Raw genomic sequence first — 25,688 nt, 5'->3', positions numbered from 1 at the left:
ATATACTGTAAATCCTATAACAACATGCAGCATTTGACATAATATGGAGCATGTGTAGAATATGAGATTGTGACATACAGGTGTCTTAAGCATTTTATTTCATTTTTACTGCAGCTAAAAAGACAGTGAGATAATTCTAATTGAAAGAAGCCAAGGAATAATATTGTTCCTGTTCAGTGAAGCTCAAACCAATTATATAAATTTCTCCATTGGGCTCATAGTCAAACTATTCTGAATATCAGCTGCTATCATACTGTCATGTGTGCAGTCAGATATAATAACCAATCAGTTAGGGGTTTCAGAGTGTATGCAATGGATAGTTTCATCTTTTTTCCAAAATCCTATAATCTTGCCACCTCCCAGAGCTGAAGTATGTAGGAATCAGTTCCACCACTGGGGTGGGTTTAAGAATGGATTTCCCAGTCAATTCTGGTTTACGCCACCTTAGTAGTCACATAAAATATGGAGACATTAATACCACCATGCATCATCAGTGGCTATTCCGTTAATCCTACTTGCAAAACATTTCCCAGTAGCATATCTTTAAATGAACGTTTAGTGTCTTTTCTCCTTGATTGTTGGTTCTTTGTTTCTGTGATTAGAAAGCTTTCTTTCATTGAGTTTTTTCTTATTAATGACATTGTAACATAGGGCATTGTAACATTGTCACAAACTGAAATGCCCATATTGAAAACCTGAAATGTCAGCATGCTACAAGGAATTTTGAAATAGCACTGTACATTTACATTTAAAAATCAATTTCATTGCCACATATTTCACATATTTTAGGGAAAATTACAGTACATAAATTAAAATATTGGAAATTATAAATAAATATCTATGTTGCCGACTGAACTGGGCAACAGATAACTTACCTTTTTGTCACTGAGTCCAGAGACTGTGTCGATGTACTGCTCCTGGATCATGAAGGCGGCCAGGTTGGCAGTGTAGCTGGCCAAGAAGATAACTGCAAAAAAAGCCCACACTAGGACCATTATCTTACTGGTGGTCCCTTTAGGGTTTTCTATGGGGACGGAGTTGTTGAAGACGATGCCCCACAGGAGCCACACTGACTTTCCAATGGTAAAGGTGGGCCCGCCAGGAGCTGGGAGAAAGGAAGAAGGAGAAATAGGAGATATAACACGGGACTTCTTTATTGGTTTTAAGTATATAAAGATAGTGTATGGATATTTCCTCTGTATAATAATGTTCACAATTGAGCGTACGGTCATGGTGACGAGCTGTTAGTAATCAATATATTTGCCTGTTTTTACTATTTTGCACATAGTGTACCCTTTCAAAATAATCCTGAAAGAGTAACTGTGCATTAATAAAAATTTTAAAAACTGATAATAATTTGATAATAGGTTAATAAACTGCTGCTGTGTGGCATAATTGTTTTGTAACTGGGTTATGAGGCTATAGGGTCGATTTCCAGGTGGGGCACTGCCACTTTACCCTTGAGTAAGGTACTTAACCTGAGTTGCTTCAGTAAATATCTAGATGTATAAACTGACTTATGTAAGGAATGCAAGCTGTGAAAGTTTTTCTGGATAAGAGCATCTGTAAAATTCCTGAATGTAATGTAAACTAAATTTGTGCTGTTGTTAAATTAGATTAAAAAATAATGTTCATGTCATTCACCCATGTATAAACTACTTGACGTTGCACCAGTGAAAATGAAATGAAATATGAACTTTAAACTCTTAATGCAGATTATTTTAACCATCTAAATAGGATATTTCATTACATGAAATACTTGCCCATGTATCAAGTAAAAGCGGTTTAAAACTTTAATATCATTAATGAAAAATATTGATGCTTCCAAATGGCATACTGTCATACATATCATACAGTACGCCACAGGGAAAGAGGGGTTTGTATTTACAAAAGAGGACAGGGCAATAAGTCTGTTATAACACAGTGAGTACTATTTACAAAGAAAAGCTGAATGAAAATAAGCCAGTGGCTGCTGATCTAAAAATATATACAGTATATCAGCACAACGTGTAAACAAATTAAGCTGTTGCAATGGTAGCTTTTTGGTCTGTCACAGGCAGGAACAAAACCCTAGCAATCAATCAAAGTCAGATTTGTGAAGCAACAAGCACTAATTAAACCAGGGAAAATGACCTTTTATATCAGAACACCAGCGCATGTTCTGTCAGTTCAGTATATCTGGATTGATTAGACTTGTTCAGACAGTACTGCCCCTACCCTCTTGTAATTTGGTCTACTGGAATTGCCAACTAAAAGATTGAAAAACTAGTCAAGAAACTGGGCTTACCTTTAGCGCTGACCAGACTGCGGTTATATCCTACAGGACTGAAATATTCAAAGACGAAAACAGTGATGGCCACCACAGTAAGGCACATCACAAACATCATAACCCACACCGCTGGACTGTATGGTTCTGGGGAAAATAATGAGAGCAAAAAAGAAAAATTAAGTAATTCTCACACAGAACTAATGTCTCTTAACACTTAACCGTGGACATACAGAGTGATATGGGGGAGAGCACCAACAAGAATGTCCTTACCTTTAAAGACAAAGTTTATATTTCAGATCCATGCAGGCAGCCACAGGATGTATTTTACTTTTTGGTTGTTCAATTTATTACTTCTGAATGTAGGATTTATTTACGCCGTGGGAGAAGTCTTTAATCCAAATCAGATGTCCCTCGAGGGACATTGTAGATCAGATTAAATTTACTTAAGCTGCGTAGTGAAGTGGTTTGTGCCACACATACTTTTCCTCAAAAGAACCTGTGTTTTGACATTCAGACATTGCATAATATATGTTTTTTAAATATAATATATGTAATATTGTTTATTTTAAAAAAAGAGAGACTTTCGCACCTAGAAAGGCAGAAGGAGAAACAGTGCCATTACTCCTGGCCACCATCACGCTGATTCCAGTCTCCACAAACGGCACAGAGAAGTCGATGATCTCCGACCGCTCCTCGTTAATGGTGAGGGAACCGATGGCCATGTCCGCGCGCTTGTACACCACCTGAGGGGAGAGGAAGAGGAGGAATGAGGGCTTGGAACGCAGCAGCTTTTTCACTTTTGACTGCCTTGTTAAGGGCAGCTGAAGCCAAAACTCAGTTATTATTGTTCACTACGTTACTATTGTTTTCTTTTTTCAAAGAAAAGGTCCACTTTGTATGAATCAAGCACCAACTCGAGCACCACAAATTTTGTGTAGTAATTTATAGGGTATAGGCAGCCAGGAGCAAGTCTGCAATTCCATTTAATTTGGGTGATGGTTAAGAGCCATCCGTGTGCCTTTTTTCGAATTTAGAGTTCTCTTAAAATCACAGCTCCATGACAGAATTGGACTTTGGAGAGTTTTCATTGTTACCCTTTAGTTTTAAATGAAACATCGCAGCTCCTCACTGACACTGTGCATCTTTACAGTGCCTGCTTTTAAATCTGCCATCATAAAACAGTAATGAAATACAATTTTTATAATCACAAGGGGCTCATGAAAAATAATTTGCATATTTATATTCAGCTTTGTCAAATTGACATATTTAACCACCAATCAAATACTAAGCAATCAGGCTGTCAGTTAATTAATGAACTTGCTTATTGTGCTGTCAATAACTGAGTGTAAAAATCCATTTGCAATGCGGATATCACTCTCTTTTTCATTAGCATATTAAAGTCAGGATGTCTTTTGACATAGATGGCATATATGTCTAAGCCTCATTATACAGTTTTCCAACACATTTCCGATACTTAAATACTCTGTTGCTAATTAACTGCAATTAGAATTTCGAAAAAAGAACAGCAATCTGGAAGTGAGGATGTGCTCATATTGACTTGTGAGACTGACATTCAGAACTTCTTTTTTATTTTTTATTTTTCTCCAGTCAAAGTCTGAGCATAGCCAAAATAGCGATGAGGCTCATATTCCAACCACTGAATGACATTCATCCACCCTGCTGTGTTATCCTGATGGTAATATGACACCATGATTGATTCAGCGCAGGTCCCATATCCTTGTCCTACTGCAAGATAGAAAACTTCAACGGTATGCCTTAAATTAGTCATATCTTTTAATTCATCCAACAGAAATTATCAACAGGTGATGAAACAGATTAAGCCATCAGGACCCAAAAGAGGAGTTTTAACGTGAAGATCAAGACAGTCGATATGCAGCAGAAGATAACAGGATGAACTGTCCAAATTCATTTTTTTAAACCCAATTCCTTTTGTGAATACTATGAATTAAATAGCAGCCATTTTTCATCCATGCACTCAGGTGTTTCAGCAGATTTTGGCAAAGCTCCTGTTCTGCAACTAATCCTCCTAGAATTTAGGACAAGGTTACGAACAGGAAAGGAGCACAGAGACAGAGCTAATAACCCTGCCCTGATCATTAATCAATGATCTCAGCCTCATTGTCAGCATGATCGAAAGAAGCCCCATTTTGGCTCAGACAGATCCCTTGCCAGTGATTATAGTGCATTTTATTTCATGCTTTTCCTCCCCAAACACAAATTCCTGATATTTATCACCCTGTTCTGTGCATGCGTGTGACTTTACTGGGCCTGGTTTTTTACACTGTGTCAGTCGTTCCTTTGTCATTCACAACCAACGCTCCATTGAGCACAATTGCCCCTACGCATCTGAAAGTGGTAATGTTAGAACTGACTGTCACCTCGCTTTCTTTGGGATGCTGTGCAGAGGAAAGTCTATTCATTTGATGGCTCAGATTATTTACAAGGACATTTGCTTTTATTACTATGCACTCCTTGACTATGACTTGGAGCATTTTATTTTTTATCTCAAGTCATTAGCTCAACCTTCAAGGTGTTTTTATTTTGGACTGTTTCAGAATGAACAATTCAACCCATCAAAATCACCTGTTTTTTTACCAATTCAGTTTTTTTATTTGTAATTTTTTAATTGTGTGTCTCATTCTATTCCTTAGGCCCCCCACCATCCACAGGCATGTACACATACATGTAGATATACATGCATGCACGCACACGCACACTGGCTATGTGTGTAGCAGATAGTACAGAGATAGTGATGAAGGTACTGCTCTCTCACCTCTCCAATCATCCCATTCCAGGTGCCCCGGACCAATTTCCCGTGCTTGCCATTGGTCACCAGGTACAGGTCATAGGAGAACTTGATGGTCCGAGAGAGCTTCTTCAAGATGTCTATGCAGAAACCTTTGCAGCACAGTTTGGTATAGGGCTCTGAGTGACCCACAATGCTGTGAACACAGGAAGATTAATTAGCCAAATATTGGTGCTTGGTATACCCTGTAGGATTACCAGTAATACTGTTGGCTGATGGGGGTGGGTTTTTTTAAGCAGCTAGAAACAACATAAACTACAACAACATTATTAAAATGGCCAATAATTTGTTAAAAGAAACAATAGTAGTAGAAAAAAGTTTAGTCACAGACATTTAGAAAAACATTTACACACTTATGCTGTGAATAGCCTATCAATTTTCGACAGCAGCTAATAATCAAAACAAATATTTAACTATAACTACACTAAACAAGAAACAAAGTAAACAAGAATGTTCTGAGAGCATGCTGTCTTATACACATGCAACATACAAATAATTAAACATTGACTTTTAAATAATGGTTACCATTAAATAATGGTAACATTGCACTTTTTGAAGGTTTAATTGTAATCTAAATTAAATCTAGGTAGTGTTAAAGTAAATGTTTAAAACAATAAAATTATAAATAGCCCAACCTACGAAAAAAGAATGGCATTTATGCTTCAAAATGTGGTGTGACCCTGATTAGTGCTAACTTTTTTCAGGCATAAGCAGCAAATTGCCTGGCCAATATTGTGAGGCTTGCCTTTTTCTTTGGAATAAAACCAAAATGTGCCCAAACCAATTCTGTGGCATTTGGCTTTGACACAAGATCATCCATCATCAGAACAAATCCTCCTTTCATTCTAACGACATGATAAATAATGAAAAGGGTTACCCGAGGCCAAACCCCCTCTTTCTAATAGGTCAAAAGGTTGGCAGTGCGAACTCAGGAATTCAAGATGTGAATTGTCATGAAGTTGAAGTTAATAGAATGTTTTGGTTTAAGTGTGCTGCTCAAGTGAAGCATTTTAAGAACACCTTCATAAGATAAATTAATAAACAATTACAGTTCTCATTTTGAGTTGAGTATACATAAATTAAAAGCAACTTTGCAAATCAATTAAATATATATTATTAGATAATGTTAACAATAACTTATTGAGATTAATATTTTGTGATCAAATGATATCTATATTAAACATATTTTAACTGGTGAATAGAAGACTACTAGAGGACAGCATTCATTCAATAAAAAAAAACAATGTATAGCTGAGTTTTTGTATGTTATATTTTGATGCAGTTTTGAATTGTAACTTTATAATTCTATAATAAAGATAAAAAGCATTCATCCAATATATTGTCCATCTACTCCCCATTCTCTTCCTTGTGTGGTGCTGCGATGACAGCCAGCAATTCAACTTCAAAGAGGCAGGTGAAAAGAGAGTATCAGTTTGAGTACAGCCCATTCGCTTCGTCCTCTAATACATCTGGCAAATGCATTTGGGCACTGTTACATCAATAAATATAATAGTGGGGGTAAAAAACTATCACAACATTAGCCCAGTAATTCATTCATTCGTGTTCTAAAATTCATATTCTGGTCATATGGCACTGCACACACTCTGACAAATCAGTAGCTGAAGCTGACACAGGCCAGCATGGTCTTTATGCACTGGCATTAAAAAAGCCAGTGGGACATGTGTTCTGGTGACGTCAGGAGCAGAGAGAAGGACAGTAGTGGACTGATTGGTTAGGCATTATGATCCCATGGTGACAGATGTCTCAGTCAGACCAAAACAAAGACTGTACAAATTAATCATAAACAAACAAATACTACTACAGAAAATACTACACTGGATTACTCACCTGGCTAATGCGTGCTCAGCCACATGGGATAAGCCGCCTACACACTGTCCATACTTTTACAACTCCAGCCTGCTTCCCATAATACCACGACAACATACTGACGGTGGCACTTTCTCTCCACTCCTAAATGTCTTTAACAGTGCATACAAATGTTTGGCCTTCCCTCACTATGGTTTTGAGAGGGGAAAACATAAACATATTTTAAATGGATTGACTGCTAACATGGGAAGGCGCACACAATGGCACAACGCTGACAATGGGGAAAGGAGAAACTCCATTATGCTAAGTTATAAACTGGATTATCATAGATGTGATCGCCAAAATGTTTTCTTGTTCCACACTAACAGAATTATTATGCAGCTAAGTGTGAGAGGGACACAGCTCTCACTCTGGTGGTATTTTCTGGTATCACTAATGTTTTGGCACAAATAGACTTGGGAAAAGGGCCTTCATGTTGAGTGCCTCTGCAGCCAGTGATGCTTATGTTACCATGTTAATTAACTGTGCTCATCCTCAACAGCTTTGAATTATCTACTGTATGAGTACATTAGGGTTAGGGTCATCCCAGAAATTGAGATCTACTGCAGCCAGAGATTCATAAGTGTTCTCTTGACACTAATACTGTCTATCCTAGGAGGTAAATGTACGGTTCATCTGGGAAACTCACAAATAATGTTTCGGCACCATGAAGAAGTGAGTTTAACATGAGAAATATGTTTGTTTGGGTATTAAAACTAACAGCTATCCCAGGGAGCCCTGGTTAGTGGGATTACCTAAATATCCTGGACTATGACACCACTATTATTTTAAGAAATAACGCTAGGATCTATCTGGACACTGTCTCAAACAGCTATCCCGGAGCAGCTGAACATCCAGCTAGTGAACCCATCAATATACTCAGGAAGTAATGATTAAATAATTAATGGTGTCACCACAGAACCGCATATGAGACCAATACAGTGATTGGTTCTCGCAGAGATGCACACCTCAGTCGGTGTATAAGCGAACCACGTACCTTGGATGCACTGAGAAAGGAAAGACGTTTATAATGACACAATATGACAGTTGGCAATAACCAAAAATATGCAGTTTCAACAATGTGAAAAGGACTATGAGAGAACTATGGTACTAGGACAACTGTTTAGCAGATTCTCCCCGAATGTCTTTTGGCCGTCCTGAGAAATTTCATCCTGAGCAAGCCTTTGACATTTCACAATTCTCTTTGTTTGTCCAAAAAGGTCTGGCCCGGAGTAAGGCTGTAACACCCTGCACCACCAAGAGACCCCCCTCCCCCTCCTCCAGGAAGAGAGCAACTGCATAGTACACATCCCCATAATCTAGTGATAGTAATAAGACACATTGTATGATGCTGGATGTTTTCATGAATGTACCTATCATTTCTCCAGATACCTTTCAATGGAGGTCCAAGGTGGTGGCCCATCCATACGTACTTGTGATCATAACCTCCCTATACCATCTTATAACAGCTCATTGTGCCTGTCTCTATATCACATATCATATAAGGTTGCGAGGCTGTCTCGTGGCATGAAGATAGCTTGTCTTTCCAGCTGCCATTAATGGCTCCACCCCTTAGTAGCAGCGGAATTATGAAAGTCTAGAGTGAACAGATTAAGGTACAGTATGGTGAGAACACTCAAATTTGCACCTTACACCTCTGCAATTATTTTGTGATTGCTATGCATGTTGTCTGTACAACCCAAATTTCAGCTGCATTATATATTTATTTATTTTATATATTTCCTACTGAAAACTTGTCCTGTTCATGGGCAGGATCGTCCTTCTTATTGGCAAGCTTTGACAATGAGATGCTTGAAGAAGTCCAAAGAAACAGAGTGGCTCTGTTAAGTACTCCGAAGGAACAAGCACGGTGGAGCGAAATGCAAAGAGCAATAAAGATACATCACCTCTAACCTCCCATGGACCTTCTGTCTAATGAAGTGTGCAGTTGGATGAGGTGGCTGAGGGAAAGTGAAAATCGCAGCCAAAGAAACAGTCACAGCAAAGGGAAACAAATGAACTGTTCAGAGAAAAGTCCCTGTCTGAAACTGGCTGAGACATAAAGTAAACAAGTCAGTCCCCTGTTCCCCCATCTCACCAGCTGTCAGTGCTCAGAACTGTGGGTTAAGTGAGCTGTGACTTGTAGCTGAATGATTTAATCAGTCAAACTCTGTGCGTGTGTGTGTGTGTGTGTGTGTGTGTGTGTTGTGGTATTTTTGCATTTTTGTTTCCAGGAATTATTAAGTACAACTCTTAACCATCAAACCACCACAACTTAGTGCCAGTTATTAACTACTGTCATGTTTAAAACGGTTATCCCAAGAAAACTGAAGGCTAGGTAACCTGTGTCACTGTTGTGATCATTACAAGGATTTCAATGTCTACCACATAAAATAATTAACATTTTAGCAGATAGTACTTTTTTTTTGTAAAATTGGCTTCTTTTTGGAAAAGATGGCAAGGTATCCTTATGATTCTTAAAGGATTGTACAATAAACCTTTTAATGGAGAAAGCAGCTTGGACAGGCTGTATCAGGCACACTGAGAAGTGGACACAAGGGCCTGTTTCTGAGGAAGACAGGGAATGGATTCAGGGAATCTCAATGCCACGTCTTCAATAATACGCCAGCGCCAGACAAGCGTGCACAGGGTTTACCCTTGGAGGAAGTAGGGAGAGTCCGGTCACTCGCTGTGCGGTTGGGCCGGGACTCACATACTGATTACTTGAAGGATGAAACATTGGACCGAAGACCCCGTCTGACAAATAGGTCCTTGGAAGGAGGCTCGCCACTTTATTGTTTATGTGTGTTCTGGAACAAGCAGTGAAACAGCACCCTGCTGATCCGTAAAGCCGTCGCCGGCGGTACTTAATGAATACACATGCCAGGCCCACTGACTCATGAAAATATGAGCCACAGGCTCGATTAAAAGTTTCAGCACAGAGCCTATTGCACTCAGAGCACACTTGCCCTGAGGTGACTCACACTGTCATGCAGTCGATACATTTCTCTTATTGATCCAGGTGTTTCCCTCCCCCTTTCCCCTGTGGTTGGGTCATTTGATTTATTTGACTTTCTTTATGCCACCGCTGGCGTCGTTCCCCTCAGATTTCCGTCCCTGCTTGTTGAATGCACCTGCAACATCTGGAACCTGATGGCATGCAATCTGATTCCCCTTGGGGATGACAGCTCCTCAGCTTCTTTCTGCTGTTTATTCCTTGTTGGTTTAACAGCAGAAGCTTGGCGTGCGCTGAGGTGTTTTTTTTAACAGTACAGCTTGGAGGAGCAGCCGTTGGGGAGTCATAAAATAAAGGTTTTTCTCTATTAGTGTCATTAGCTGTGCAGTCGAGATAGTTCTGTAGTTGATTTTAAAGATTCTGTCCTTCTGGCTGAAAAGCACCGAATGTAAGTTTGTACCTGGGGCCCGTCAGTATTTGTTAAATTGGCCATTTTGACAGCGATAATATTTTCCAAGGGATTCACAGTGATAATATCAATAATGTTGATTATGAGAATGCTTTCAGGGACTTCCCGTCCGCACACAGCAGAGGTCTACATTGTGAAGTCTGCCAGCACTATTGGCAGAGCTATTCACTCACTCGATCACCCTGCTGCGCAGTAAACCTCCACGTCACACTCATAGACCGGCAGTTGTTTCTCATTTTCTCCGACCCATCTGTGCTTTTTCTGAAGAGAGTTTTGTTTACTGAAAAGTGTCTGGACAGCTGAGCGCTAAAACAAAGAGTACATAGAACAAGGATTTCCAATAATGAGCCGGTGGGCTCAGGCCCCACCTGCAGAGAAGGGAGAATGGGAGGATGAAGCTGCCAATAAGCAACACATCACATTATTATACATATGAAACAATTAAATCTTCCGCTTTTTTACATCATAACAATCTAACATATATTGCATCTCCAGCTGTGCTTTAATTTCCTTATTTTTTATTTTGAGTAAAGCCTAGCTTTGACAATTTTCCTATGGTCTGCTGACACACACAAAGAATATTACTAACTTTCGGCTAGTAAATAGCTCATTGTTTATGGGCAAAATGCAACTATATGCACCTGAAGGTCTTGGGCCAAGTATCACCCGATATTAACCCCAACATTCTTTACTGCATTCCTTCCAAACATACAAGTTACTGTTATCGTAAATATATTATTGGTAGCCCTAGTGCAATGCAATTTGTCTTTTTAACAATTTGTTCAAAAGCATTATATATACTGCAGTGATGCGTCATCATCAACAAGGATGTAAGAGATATTAATGTGAATTTGAAAAAACTAATGTTATTTTTGATACATTCAGTTTAGCCCTATAATCCATGCATTTCAATGAGTGATCTGTGAATAGTTTATCGGTTACCAAATCACATATTTATTTCCTTCTCTTATTTTATCGTGAATTGTATATTATGGTCAATGAGACTGTAATGATTTCTTTAGATAAGTACTCAAGAATTCCATGCTCAAGTATGGGAACATATGCAGTGTGTGAATTTCACTGTAATAGGTTCTCACCTAATAATCAATCTTTCTGATTTTCCATTAGAAGGAACTTAGGATTCATGAGATTGTAGATGAGATTGTTAGGAAGAGTTATGCTTAGAGAGTTCTGTTTTACACAATTCCAAATGCTTTGCGCCACACAGAATATTTCAAAATAGTCAAAAATGCATATTAAAAGCATAAAAAAATAACATGTAATCTAGTCATTAGTTAATTGTAATTGTATATTGTTGTATGTTACACTGTTCTGTAACAATGTAGTGGTAGCCTATTGAGCAGTTAGAAGCAAAAAATTAATAATCTGGGAATGATGATTTCAAAGCTGTTTGGTCAGGTTTGCTGGGTTCAATGGTGGTGAGTGTGCCTCATCACAATTTCAGTGCAAGAACTGGCCACTGAGCAGATACATTTAAAAAACTAGGATAGCCAAACATGTTAAGGAGAATGAATAATAAAACTTTTTTCCATGAAACTGAAATGTTTCCACAGCTCCATTTCTTTTAATGGAATCAGTAGATTTCAAAAAGTGACATCATTGCAGATGATAAAGTGCCTTTGGTAAAGTGTATAAATTTCATATGCATACTACCGCATGCATGTAAATTTAATGGTTTAAAAATAGCTCCCCTTCTTTAACAAATAAACGCAGATTTGGTCAAACAGGTTTGGGATTGAGGAGACAGCTTTGCTGTTTTCATCAGGTGATAATAGATATCTCAGCAAGCAACACATAAATCACATTAATGGCAATTAATGGGTGATAACACTCAACAATGCACTTCACATGTCTTGCATAATTAAAATTTCAGTTTGGGTAAGATAAAGACTCACATGGTTGATAACTGAGAAAGCATCTTTTAAGCTTAGTGTGATATTGGGGTATTGGGCAGTTTTTCTGTTTATTTAATTATACTTACTGTTACACTTAGTAAACCTAAGTGCAGTGAACTCCAAACAGTTGTGAACATACAGGAGGAGACAGATTTTATAGAGGCTGTCATACTGCATCTTTTCCTACCTCATAAAAAAAATATTTGACTTGCATTTGCAGAAATAAGTTTTCTTGTAAAGGTCCTCTGTTCTTTTTTTGGATAATTAATGTGTCATTTCTGTCACTGCCATTCAGTAATCTTGGGAGACATTAGGCCATCTGGCTTCCACTCATCCTTCAATGACCTGTCAGTTATTGGCACCCAAAATATAACCAACAATAAACACGTGTACATTACAACTGTACTGGTATAAAACTGGATAACGTTGCCCTTTATTCAACTGTCAGGAGGAAGATTCCACATAATGAGCATACTAACTTCTAGATAATATGCAAGCATAAAGGAAAACTGTATTTTGAAAATGTTGTGTTGTTGATATATTCAATCATTTTCCTTTGGTTCCAGTTAAATGTCAATTAACACAATTTAAAATGGCAGAAGATTGTGTTCTACGCTTAGCTCAAGGATGAATCTAGAAATTATTTGTGCTTGGAAAAAAATGTGAAAAGGGCCCCCCCTGCATGTGCACGCAAGCAGACATACACACACATACACACCCCACCACTAGGAACCCCCTGGACCCACTAGTGCCTGGGAAAGCTTTCCCTGTTATTCCCCCTTAGCTCCGCCCATTGCTCAGACTGAGGCACTCACACTTCTGTCCGGTTAGACTGGCGGCGGCAGGGCACAGTGTTGCGGACGCAGGTTCCAGTGACGGGGTCCACGCTCTCCACAATGACAAAAGGGCGCTCCTCCAGGGTGGCCACGGTCAAGTGGCGGTTATCAGACACCGGCTCCAGGAAACTGCCGTAGCGTGGCCACACTGGATATCGCATCTGCAGTATCCCCATCTCGTAGTTCCCCACCTGGAGCAGAGCAATACAAACGTCAGGGGGAACAAGAGGGGAAAGAGAGGAATTAAAAGGAAAAAAATGACAGTTAATGACAGTGTCCCCGGAAGAGAAATGGGCAAGGGACGCTTGAGCAAGGAGTCCATCTTCTTTCCTTTCACACCACATTTTATATTGTGATAACTGTAAAGCAAGAGAAATGGTATAGTATTTACTAAATGAAGTTGTGCTGACCCCTTCTGGAACCTCTTAAATGAAAGGAACGCATGCAAACATAACAGCACTGTGATGAGGAGGAAGGGCTAGATTGCTCTGGGCTGCTCAGGGAAGGTGGTTGCATTTCCCTTGTCAATATTGCAGCATTGGAGTCGTAAAGCCCTATAATCCCCAGTGCATTCAGCTTCCTGTTACAGTCAAGCTCTAAAGCCCTGTGAATCCCTTGGAAAGAAGCCTTGGGTTCAAAAGCAGAGTGATGAATTAGGCCTTTCAGTATAGTCCTCAAATGTATTGCCGCACTCCCTTTTAAGAAGATGACTGGACAGGAGACTCTGTGTCCACTCTGGGTCCACTACACATATTGTATACAAAATTGTTGCGTAATTCAGGTTTAACACATAAATATAACTGGCCCTGAAAATGAAATTAATCTCTGAAAATTCAACCATTCATGTCATTTAAAAATTGCTATTGAACAAACAGTAATATTTACAAATATAGCTATATTCTTATACAGTATACATATTCTTATAACCATATACTCCATGCTATCCCTCACTGTAGTCTCAAATACCTTTACATATACTGAGTGTCATTTCTTTTGGAAAAATTGCTTTCCCAGAATAAGTGGTGTTTGAATGCTAATTAATAATTTACACAATTTTTTTTTAATGAAAAATTTTATAATTATAATATCATGGACCAGGGAGGGGAGGAATAGGAGCAAAACAAAATTGTAACTGGAGAAACAATGGGATTCATTACAAACTAGTGGTTTAATTTCAATCAATTATTTAGACCAGACATTTATACTGTCCGGTCACGACCACAAACCGGACCTATACAAATAATTTGAAAACAAATCTGGGCATCTGGCAACCCTAGCATAAGCATGGACCTGGCATGAGACTGTAAAAATTATATACATGATATTTAACATGGACATCAAAAATATGCATTTAACTCTAATAATCAGTTTGGGTCATTTAAACTTTTGGTAAGAGGAATGATGTATTTCACAACTATTGCCTAAACCAGCATAAATGTGGTTCTTCTTCTGTGTTTCTGTTTCTTGGCCATAATCAGTATTTCATTGTCTTTTTGCCTACATGGTTTCTTTGAATATAATGAAATAAGGTAAAAATAAATGAGAATGTTCAAAACAATACATGTCAATAATCTACTGCATGAAAACCCAGTTTCATTCGAATTTTTCACCAGTAAACATGATTATTCCTGTATTGTTTTAAAATTGCAGTAATGTCCTGGGTATATTTTACCCATGCTAACACTTTCACAGGTGCTAATAAGTGATTGGAACACAAGGGCTAAAAGTGTACAGGCCCAGGGCTGGAGGAAATAAAACCGATATGAGTTTTATAGGGCAGGGAAGATGACACACCACTGGTTTCAGAGCTAATGCAACATGCATAAAGAAAGGATAAGAAGTTAAAGGATATGAATTTGATCTACAAGGGACAAGTAATTTTATTAACCAAATACACAGGTATAAAAATAATTTGCACCACCGTTTTCAATACTTTGAGTGCCATAGTTCACAAGTGGGGAATTTGTTTATCTCTGAGCAATTGCATCACTATAAAATAATAAGATTCCCATTTTTTGGGAAAATGTATTAATCAACAAGTTATGCCATTAAATGACTTCTCAAGGTGTTAGAGCTGTTAGTGCACCTGAATTCCCAAGATCACACATGAAGCACATTGGCTCCATCATTCATGTTCTTGACATTTCCCATACATTGCAGCCTCATGTTGAACCTCTGTAGTGGGTTATGAAGAAAAAGAAAAAATGTGGATCCAAGATTTTGACATGTTGCCAAAACCACATCTAACTTCCTCCAATGAGAAATTTGTATGACAGAGCAGTTCATTTTCAGATTCACAGCTGCAGTCCCACAATTAGGCAAGTGCAATGCAAAGACGGGAAATTGTAGCTTAATGGGCTGCTTGCCTACCCAAGATGTGAAGTGTAGAAATAATTTTGAACCACAGGTTAAAAAGGTTCTTCACCAAATATTCAAGTTGTTTCATGCATATCAATGGGAAAAGCCAGTGAATTTTTAAGGATACTCTTTTTCAATAAATGTACATTGTTGCTCATGCTCTTGCTCCTGTGTGCTTATGAAGCAGTGTAATGAATGAGTGAGCGTAGCTATCCCATGAATAAATGCAAGCGCTTCCAGGCGAAGCATAAACTGCACATCAAGTATTTGTCTGTGAGTGCAAAAACATATTTGTGAACCAGTTACATTTATTTGTAAGCCAACTGTATTTATTTGTAACTTACGAAAACATATTTGTGCTATTTATTTATTTCATATTAGTAAATATTGCAATGCAATTGATTTCTTGTGCTGTTGCTAATGCTTAACACATAAAATAATAACCCTCTTTTAAAAGTAGCCTGAAGCCATTCATGGATGCACCTTCTAAACTATTATAAACAAGCAAGACAGAGGTTATTTCTTCCCCGAACACTTTCTAAACTTTTTCTGTTAGTATATCAGCCTCTGCTTCATAATTATTAGTATTGGAATTTCTTTGTAATTTTATTCATTAGCTTCTTTACAGTGCAAGGGAAAGAAAGTAATAGAAAATATTGACCAGATTTAACTCTATATAAAAGTTATTTTTAAGCTAAACCTGAATGATAGAAACAAATCAATCGCAACTATATTTCCATCTATCTCTCTCTCTCTCTCTCCCCCCTTTCTCTCTCTCTCTCTCTATCACACACACACATCACACAAATTTTTGAATTGGGCTGAATGATTGACAATTCCTGGCTTCATCTTTATTAGAAAGTTCTCAGCAGCCACTGAGGAGCTCTCTGCCAGGGATGCCCCAAACCATTGCTCTGTAAACACATTGTTGTTAAAACAAGCATGCCAACATTGCTTTCTCGTTTAATGAACTTCTGAGAGATGATTCCTCCAGACAAACTATCAATATGCTGAAGAAAATGTTTCTGCCTGATTATTATATTTGTTTTCATGGTCTGGAGAGAATACAAAATTGCCATATGTTTAAAAAGACTGCCACTTTGAGGACATTTTAAAATTTGTGTCCAATTTACATTTTGATTCATTTGTTTGGTTGTTTCTTTACAGCGTATGGGTTTTGGCTTATGAATGCACGTGTAGAATCTCATTACACACTGGTTAGGAAACCATATTTCAGCTTTGCAGCCATGTTAAACTCTTTTCCAAAACACAGTATCAGCCATAGAAAGTTTATGAGACACTTACAGCATTGATTTTTCTTTATGATGAGAAAACATCATAAACTTAGCCAGTAAAAAAACACAGGCCTCTCATTTTTTAAATCAGTTGGCTGGAGTTCTCCCTCCTATTAAAATCAGGGCTGAATTATTTTTGGAGAATTGAAGGGGGAGAGGTTTTCTGCTACGGCTCATTAAAGACTGAACATGAACAGTAGCAGAGGACCAGGTCTGTTTTTAATTCTGGGCTACTTTGTTTCCTAATGGATTAACTAATTATGGCAGAAATAACCAGGTCAGGAAAGTAAATGGTTGCCGTCTCATGATTTGTCTCATTGACAAACACCACCATGTAAATAGCCTTTTCATTTTGAATGTGTCCTTTCTTGTGTATGTTTTTCATGGAGACAGGACATGGAATTTAAATTAAAACAAAGGCTTTTCTGATTTCAGATTAGCAGTGGTAATAGTGGCAGCAATAGTGGTAATTAGTATGTCTCTCTCTCAGATCCCTACTTTTCTTCTTACTCATGCTGAACATTTTGTTCTACCCTCTCTAGGAAGTTATCTATTCCTTTTTTTGGGTGGAACGGTTAGAAGAGACCGAGAACGTCTCTCCAGACATTGTAAAGAAGCATGTTCATCAGCCGTCAGACACACCGAGTTTGAAAAGAGCACGCCCATGATTTATCCCAGCCAATAAATTAGTGACACGATGAGCAAAGTGGGGGCAGCACCAGAGAGGGAGTTGATGGAGCTGACCATCATTCTCTGGCGCAGTGCAAGAAGCGTTTGAATAAAAGACAGAGGATACAGGGAAAAAAGGTAGGAGATCAATTGCCGTGACAAAAGGAGACAAGTCTGCTGATGGATTCAAGCCTAGTGTTGGGAATATTTGTACTAGACTGAAGGCAGAGAGTGTACAAACCAGTCGTAGTGACAGTTGGTGCCTTTTGTATTTTTTTTTTAAATAAATAAACTGTTCTTTTTCAGTCACTGCAGAGCTTCACAGCTCAAACATTTCAGAAGATTTTTAGGTTTGTATATCAGGCATGGTAAAAATAATTACTCAGTTTGAAGATATTTAAATATATTTATGAAAACAGCACAGGACTGCCTTCTCCATACTTGAACAGCAGTTAAGACCAGTAAAAAAAAACTATTCAAAAGAGACGAAAAGTAGAGAACTTCATGCCAGAAAGAGGTAAATAAATGTCAAGTATTCTGCATATTGATGACAGCAAAGGCTGCAGTACAAGGTTATGTTTTCAGTCATAAATCTCAGCACCCCTGTATGACATTTCTCCAAGCCACCAGAAAGTTTTTTTTAATTTCAGAGTACATGGTAAGTTTCTACTGTTTGCTAATAGACCACTTACATCAAAGTGAACTGCCTGTCAGGTTGTCATAACAGAGACAAAGTTAAACCCCTCTATTATCAATGGAGTAGTGTTGTGTTGTCTTCCATGCGGCCAGCCAGACAATCCAAACACATAATATAAACATGGATATAAACCCACACATTTCAGTTTGCCCAGAACAAATAAGGTTGGCACACAGACTGCACAAGCAGAGCCTACATCTTTTTCCACCACTGACAATGACAAACTATCAGAGTAGAGCTAGGACACAGCATCCTCCACTTTTGTGTTTAGTGAGTGGGTTGCTTATGCATGTGTACTTTGTCTTGCAAGTGGAATAGAGATAGCATTGTACCCAGCTGAAATAAGCTGGTGCTTGTTTGCTCTCTATTTCACAAGCTTGTAAAGTTCTTTGGCAAATAGTGTGCACCTTGTGTGTTTTGTCAACCATTCTGGGACATTGATCCAGGGGTTTTCTTATCCTTCAGCCTGGTTTTAAAGGCATACTATGCAGGATTTTTGTCCATGCATCATTACCGTGTTTACTGTACAAACAAAAACGTCTCATCCTCAATTCTCAACCCTGCCTATGCCTCCAAGATGATGAAGCTAATGCACCAACAAACCAAGTAGATATTTTGCTCTGGCTAGTGAACTATGTTGTAACATCATATTGCAGACTGCTGGAATCACATCTCTTTGCATTCATACCAGTCAGACAGTTACAAGTATGCCAAAATGCTCGACCAACAAATCTGATAGCAAAAAGTCATATACGGCAAAGTTAGCTTAGCTTTAGCTTAGTGGTGATGGAACACATCTACACTAGCCAGTGCTAGCACAGAAATTTCATAACTTAAGCAAATTAAAATTCATAACATAAGCACACCCATGCACAATTCATTGTCGCTTTTATTTTTTTTTGCATCTTTACAGTACATAGTCTAGCTTTGTGTACCTATTGCAGCGAAGTCATATGCCTCTCCCACCGTGTAGCTCAATGGAAGGCTGCCTTTCACCTTCAGCAGATCGAGTAAGTAGCCTCAAAGTCCTTCCAGGCCCCGGCTGCAGCCTACCAGCCAACCCCGTGGCAACAAAGGCACATAACCATTCATTCAGCTAAGATACATTTAGTGGTCTCTCTGACCAAGGATATTATTCTGTAATAGCTGAACTGCCTCTTCTTCTTCTATTAATTGCATGCTTTTCAGGTACAGCCCACAAAGAAAAAAGGCCATGACCAGAAACATCCCCACACTTTTTAGAATAACAAATACAGACAGACAAGCAAGGACAGGGAAGAAGTGCACAGAGACAGATAGGTAGTGCATCACAGTAATGACCGCATGCTTGTTTTATCATACAGTATTTCCAAGGTTAAAGTCCTGCATAGAATGCCTTTTAGAGCAGGAGGCTGTGAGTCAGGGGTATTTACCTTGTCCCACTGTCGTTCGCGGTCCAGAGTAATGATCACCATGGAGGGATTGGTCAGGTACCCATCACTGTTGAAGGAAAAGTCCTTGTGTTCCCATGTCACATTCAACATGTGGCTATAATCGAAAGGAAGGGGAAAAAACTGTTTTAGTTCTTTTAGTGAAAGCCCTTTAGCACAAATTATTATTGTTGTGCAGAGTGAGGGGTTTGTTAAAATTAATTTGACCTGAATATTAAACAACATAATTTATAAATCCGGATAACCAAAAAAATGAAACCATTGAAAATGAAAGTACTGTGCATTATTACATGGGGGTGTCCTCAGGATTTTGGTTGTATTCAGGATAGTGGTGCAAAATACAATGGAGGATGAGAAAACACGCTGCAACATATTAGCCTTGCCCATAGAGACCATGATTGTCCATGTAGACAATCAGAAATAAAGGAGAACTCTAATGTATTGTAACATGGAAGTACCAGGAAAGTAACATGGTGACACAGTGCCAGTGTAACACTCCTTGTTGGAACTCCTGATAACAGCTGACACTTGGCAGATGAGAGCGAGAGTGTTTAGAGAGGAAACCCCATCACAGCACCTCGGAAGGAATGGGGCGAACATTACTGATCATAATCTAACAGCTTCCTCCTTCTTCGTTCCCATGTCACATGAATACAGTCCCAAGCTAAGAGGCGTGATTAAACCCTGTGTTATAATGATGAACACTAGGAAAAAGGATCTAGGAAAAAGGAATTAATTTCATATCTATAAAGTACTGGGACGGTGCCACAATTTTTCTTGCTTTGGTTCTGTGTTCCAGCACATTGCATTTAAATTAATACAATGAATATGAGGTCAAAGTGCAGACTGTTAACTTTATTTTGCGGGATTTTACATCCATACCGGGTGATCCGTGTAGGAATTACAGACCTCTCTTTATATACAGACAAACCCCCCCCCCCCCCCCATTTTTGGGATCAAAAGTAATTGCACAATTTGGCTGCTCAGTTGTTTCTTGGCCAGCCGTGTATCTTTCCATCATAAGTTAATTCAGAAGAACGCTGACAAAATGTCTGAAGTTTGGCATTTGAAATATGCATTTGGACTATTCTCTGTTGTCTCTCAACATGAGAACCAAAGAAGTGACAATGCCAGCAAAGAAACAAGACAATTTATCAATTGGTTGATAAATTGTTAGGAAGCAAGAACGCACTGGTGAGCACAGCAATAGCAAAAGACCTGGTAGACCATGAAAAACCACAGTAGTGGATCGAAGAATACTTTAAATTGTGAAGAAAACCCCTTTTTCAACAGCTGAACAGATCCAGAACACTACAGGATGTAGGCATAGAGGTGTCAAAGACCATACAGAGAAGAGTACACCAGCATTACCTCAGAGGATTTACCCCAAGTTGCAAACCACTGGTAAGCCTCAAGAACAGAATGTCCAGGTTAGAGTTTGCTTAAAAGTACATTTAAAAAACTGTAAAATTCTGGGAGGAAGTCTTATAGACAGATAAGACATGTATTAACCTGTACCAGAGGGATGGAAAGAGGAAAGTGTAGAGAAAGAAAGGAACTGCTCATGATACAAAACACTCCTCCTTATCTGTGATCACCTCCTCCTTATCTGTGAAACATGGTGGAGGTAGTGTTATGGCTTGGGCACTGGAACTGGCTCACTTGTCTTCATTAATGATGTGAGTGCTGACAGCAGCAGCAGGATGAATTCTGAAGTGTACAGATACAGCTTATCTGCGCAGATCCAACCAAATTCCTCAAAACTCTTTGGACAGCACTTCACCTTGAGGCAGGACAATGACCCCAACATACTACAAGGAGCAAGGAGTTTTTCAAGGCCAAAAGGGGAATGTACTTGACTTGTCAAGTTAATCACCTAGCCTGAATCCAACTAAACATGCATTTCGCATGCTGAAGATAAGACTGAAGGCAAAATGTCCCAGAAACAAACAGAGGAACTGAAGATGGCTGCAGTACAGACCTGGCAGAGCATCACCAGGGAAGATATCCAGCGTCCGATAATGTCTGCGGGTCACAGACTTAGGCAGCATGCAAGTTCACAATTAAATGGTCTTATCAGATTCTCATTGCAAATTGCTTAATGGGGTATATAAAGCATCTCACAGATTGCATATGATTAATACCAAATAATGCATCACTTAACTAGATCTTGTTATCAATCATGTGCTGGAGTAGACAGCCAAAACAACAAAAATTGTGTAACTGCTGCTGCAATACTTTTGCATTTTTGCTGTATATACTGTACCAAGGATTTGGAGACAGGGAAGAGAGAAAGAGAGGCAAATCTGATAGAAGGTTGGGGAAAATGAACTGATTCACTCCAATATGCTATCAATTGCTACTGTAGAAAGGACAAAAATAGCTTCAAAATGACTTCTTAGTGCTGGTCCATTAAAATATAATCATGTATTTATTATTTTGCCTGTACAGTACAGTTTTTTATTTTTAAAAGCTGATCATGGTAATTTACAAGTTTCTGTAAACACTCTCAACCAAAGAAGGATCAGTAAACTTTACCTTCCGATGTGACTTAATTTGCCGCAGACAATGACTTAGCAGCTGCAGACCTTTACTGCTCATATGCAAAGTCTGAATCCCTTCCCTGTACCGTTGGAAATGTATTAGGCACTCACTGCTGTGCATGTCCAGTCTTCCTCCCACTAGACCTTCACTAATGATAAGGCCAGACTCCTCTCTTTCATTTCTACTACTCACACCTGCCTGCAATTCACCTGACTCTGTCCTTTCACCTGACTGCAGGAATTGCTGTGTACAGATGGTAGGACAGCTCCATTGAGTTGGGCATGACAAGGCAGACTCTCTCTCTCTCTCTCTCTCTCACACACACACACACACACACACACACACACACCCTCTCACCCTGTTGCACTTAATTATATAGTGCCATAATTACCTTGTAATTACTAAAAAGAAAACCCATATCTCTTGAAATTGTATTTGCCCTGGTATTAAGCAATGATTTGTTCAGAGGTTATGTTTTAAGTACTGCTTTCAAATGAGAGTGAAATATGAATAAGTCATAGAAATAAGGGCAGAGTTTCTTGCAGTTGAGTAATTTCACTATTCATACAGATTGAATTATTTTCTTGATTTGGCTCTGTACTACACAATTTTAGATTAGTAATAAACTCACATGTGATTAATGTGCAGCTTATATTGAAGTGTATTTTTATACATTTTGGTGTCACCATGGAGAAATTGCAGCCCTTTTTATACATTACAGTACCCTGAAACGGGGGTCTATGTATAAAAAGTGCAGTAATTTCTACATAATAAAACCAAAATGTATAAAAATACCCATTAACAACATGCGAATCTGCACATTAACCACATGAATTGCTTGAATACAAATCCAAAATCAAATCTACAAAAAATATGTTTTTTTATTCTGGAGCTTGCTGCATATACACACATATACACATTCCCCAACCCCTGCAAAAAATATATGCAGGCTTAAATCAGTTTTCTTCCCTCTTCTGCATGACTCACCTGAAGATTGTGTCATTGGTGATATGTCTGGCAGTACTTTGGCAGTCACTGTGCCCCTCGGGGATGAATCCTTGATGCTTGCGGAAGCTCTGCACACCCTTGACCACGATGGCCACGCCGTCGCGCACTCTCTGCCGAAGGCTCTTTTTCCAGCGGTCTGTGATGATGCTGATGAGTCCCACGGGGAAGCTGTCGGGGGGTAGGAGGTCAGGGTTCCCCACCGCCAGGCTGGGGACAATCCAGATATAGCCAGGTCCCACAAGGCCCACGTCAGCCGCCAACCTGAAGAGGTACTGGGCCTCCTCGTGGGAGCAGTACACCAGCAGCACCTGCGCGTCCACCTGCTGCAGCAGCCTGCGCGTGCGCGTGTCGCTGGCCCCCTCCGACATCTCGAAGCTCAGCACATCCTGCAGCTCCCACAGGAAGTAGCTTGTGTCAGTGAAGGACCTGATGTAGTCCACAAAGTCCTCGTACCCGGGGTAGAGGCTGGTGATCACCACAAAGCTGCCCCAGTCATACTCCTCCATCACCTTGAACATACAGTTGACCTGCTGCTCAATGGAGGAGCCCATCTGGAGGAAGGTGGAGCCATCGCCCTGCAGATTGGGATTGGAGAGGATGAAACAATGAGCAGGAGCAGCAGACACAGGCAGTCTGCCACAAAGATCACATGAGTAGAGAGAAGATTTATGGTGGAGGTGTATGTTTTTGTGAAATATAACAAATGCTTAAATTAAAATTCTCATTAAGTGAGCAAAATGCCTCTGACACATAATATACAGAACTTGATTAGATTTCTTGTTTTTTGCTGATGATGTGCTTTTCAGGAACACATTGCATGGAACTATGATGGCCTCTCCCTGCTCACTTTCCTCCAGCTTCCACCAGGGAGACACATCAATAACTTTGGGGAAGTGTACATCGCACAAGTAGGACTTTATCACACTATAGGGTGTAGCGGCTCTGAATCCATCTCAGTCTACTATTAATGCATACTACTTTCATACAGATTTACCACTAATAATTAACTAAAAAGACATTAATGGAAAGAGAGTGAGAGATACCAGTAAACCAGACCAAATATTTTTCCACTTGCAGCTTCAGTGCAATGGAAACAAAGGAATCAGCTTGAAAGATATTTATGGAACAAAGAACCACGAGGAACCACCAACAACAAAATGAGAAAATGCTTCTTTACCAAGGCTCAATCTCAACTGCTATTAACCTTCTCCTCTGTTGTCATGAATACTTGCAGGGATGGAGGATGCTGGCCCTGATTCGTTGATGCTGAGTTAAGGCCGTGAAGGGGGACAGATTTGTCTATGCCAAGTACTGTTCTAGTTTGTCCAACGTAGAGCTAAGCACCATGATATTATAATCAAGAAAGCCTATTTTTATGGAAACCAAACTAAATTATGCAAGGGGGTAATTCAGTTTAGCTACTGAACACATCTAGTAAAAAATGGTAAATGTATTTCTGCCTCAGACAATAAAGATGATATTTACAAATAACAATTGTGAAATCCAGTGTTGGGTATCTCCATTTTCAAACTGGGAAGCCTCAACAAACGTTATTTACATTGGAATTAAAATGCCCAATTGACATTTCAATTGATTGCAACAAATTACCCTTTATTTTATTGCCAGCCTGGGCCGTTCAACTTCTACTCTGAATGGTGATAGTAATTCTGTGGTTTCTATGACCATGCTGGGCCCTCCTTATCTGATTGGTTTGTGTAATGATACGCCCTCAATCATGGTGATAACCAGGATGTCCATCCCTATTTATTTCACTCAGCTTGTCTTAATTGCCAAAGGCATTCCCTTTGATGTTTGGGGAGGGGAGAGAGACAGTGAGAGACCAGGAACGAGCCAGTCGTTAAACAGAACAAACAACTTCGCAACAATGTACTATTGTATGGACCATTAACAAATTACCCACAACAACCCATATTGTCCCTCTGTCATATACCACAATCTAAAAACAACACATCTGACAATCCCTCTCTTGAAGGAATGGGTGAATGTGAATGCACCTGCTAAAATTCTATTCTTCAAAGGTCAAACATATATAACAAGTCATACATATACTAGGTGTATACACTGGGTGAGACCTTGTGAAATATCACACCCTTATTCCATGACCACAACAGGCCCTGCTCATCACAAACTGCAGCTGAAATACTAATGGTGTCAGGTGCCCTCTCAAAGGACAAAAGCTGTCTAACAATGAGCACTCACTAGGTGAGTTGGGCAGAGACAGAAACAGTGCTGAAAATGAGCAGTCTTACAAGTAGCTCTGTATTAGATGAGGTTTCTAAAACATTTACTTTATACTGATGAAAAACTATATAGAGAGTAAAAATCTAATTTACAGTCAAAGGCACACTAAACACCATAAAAAGTCAGGATTGGTGATAGTGAATAGCAGGTAGTGAAGAGCACTGCCACCCCACCATAAGAAGAGCCGTTTTGGAATGTGGAGTTTGCATGTTCTCCTCATATCTATGTGGGTTTCCTCTGGGTACTCCGGTTTCCTCCCACAGTCCAGCGACATGCAGCCAAGGCT

General features: G+C 39.2%; 1 protein-coding gene across 1 annotated transcript in view; it reads right to left on the bottom strand.

Annotated features, from left to right (window-relative positions):
- grin2cb (glutamate receptor, ionotropic, N-methyl D-aspartate 2Cb) overlaps positions 1 to 25,688 on the bottom strand; it is a 63,795-nt gene that overhangs the window by 6,823 nt on the left and 31,284 nt on the right. Inside the window, exons 3-9 of the mRNA XM_064323158.1 lie at positions 23,120 to 23,715; positions 19,571 to 19,685; positions 13,119 to 13,330; positions 5,064 to 5,232; positions 2,859 to 3,012; positions 2,288 to 2,413; positions 876 to 1,105 (exon numbers count right to left, since the gene is read on the bottom strand). Coding sequence (XP_064179228.1) covers positions 876 to 1,105; positions 2,288 to 2,413; positions 2,859 to 3,012; positions 5,064 to 5,232; positions 13,119 to 13,330; positions 19,571 to 19,685; positions 23,120 to 23,715 — 1,602 coding nt within the window. The remainder of the gene's footprint in view (positions 1 to 875; positions 1,106 to 2,287; positions 2,414 to 2,858; positions 3,013 to 5,063; positions 5,233 to 13,118; positions 13,331 to 19,570; positions 19,686 to 23,119; positions 23,716 to 25,688) is intronic.

The sequence above is a fragment of the Anguilla rostrata genome, chromosome 2 (assembly GCF_018555375.3).
Source record: "Anguilla rostrata isolate EN2019 chromosome 2, ASM1855537v3, whole genome shotgun sequence".
NCBI lineage: Eukaryota > Metazoa > Chordata > Actinopteri > Anguilliformes > Anguillidae > Anguilla > Anguilla rostrata.
This window is presented reverse-complemented; position numbering and strand designations above follow the sequence as displayed.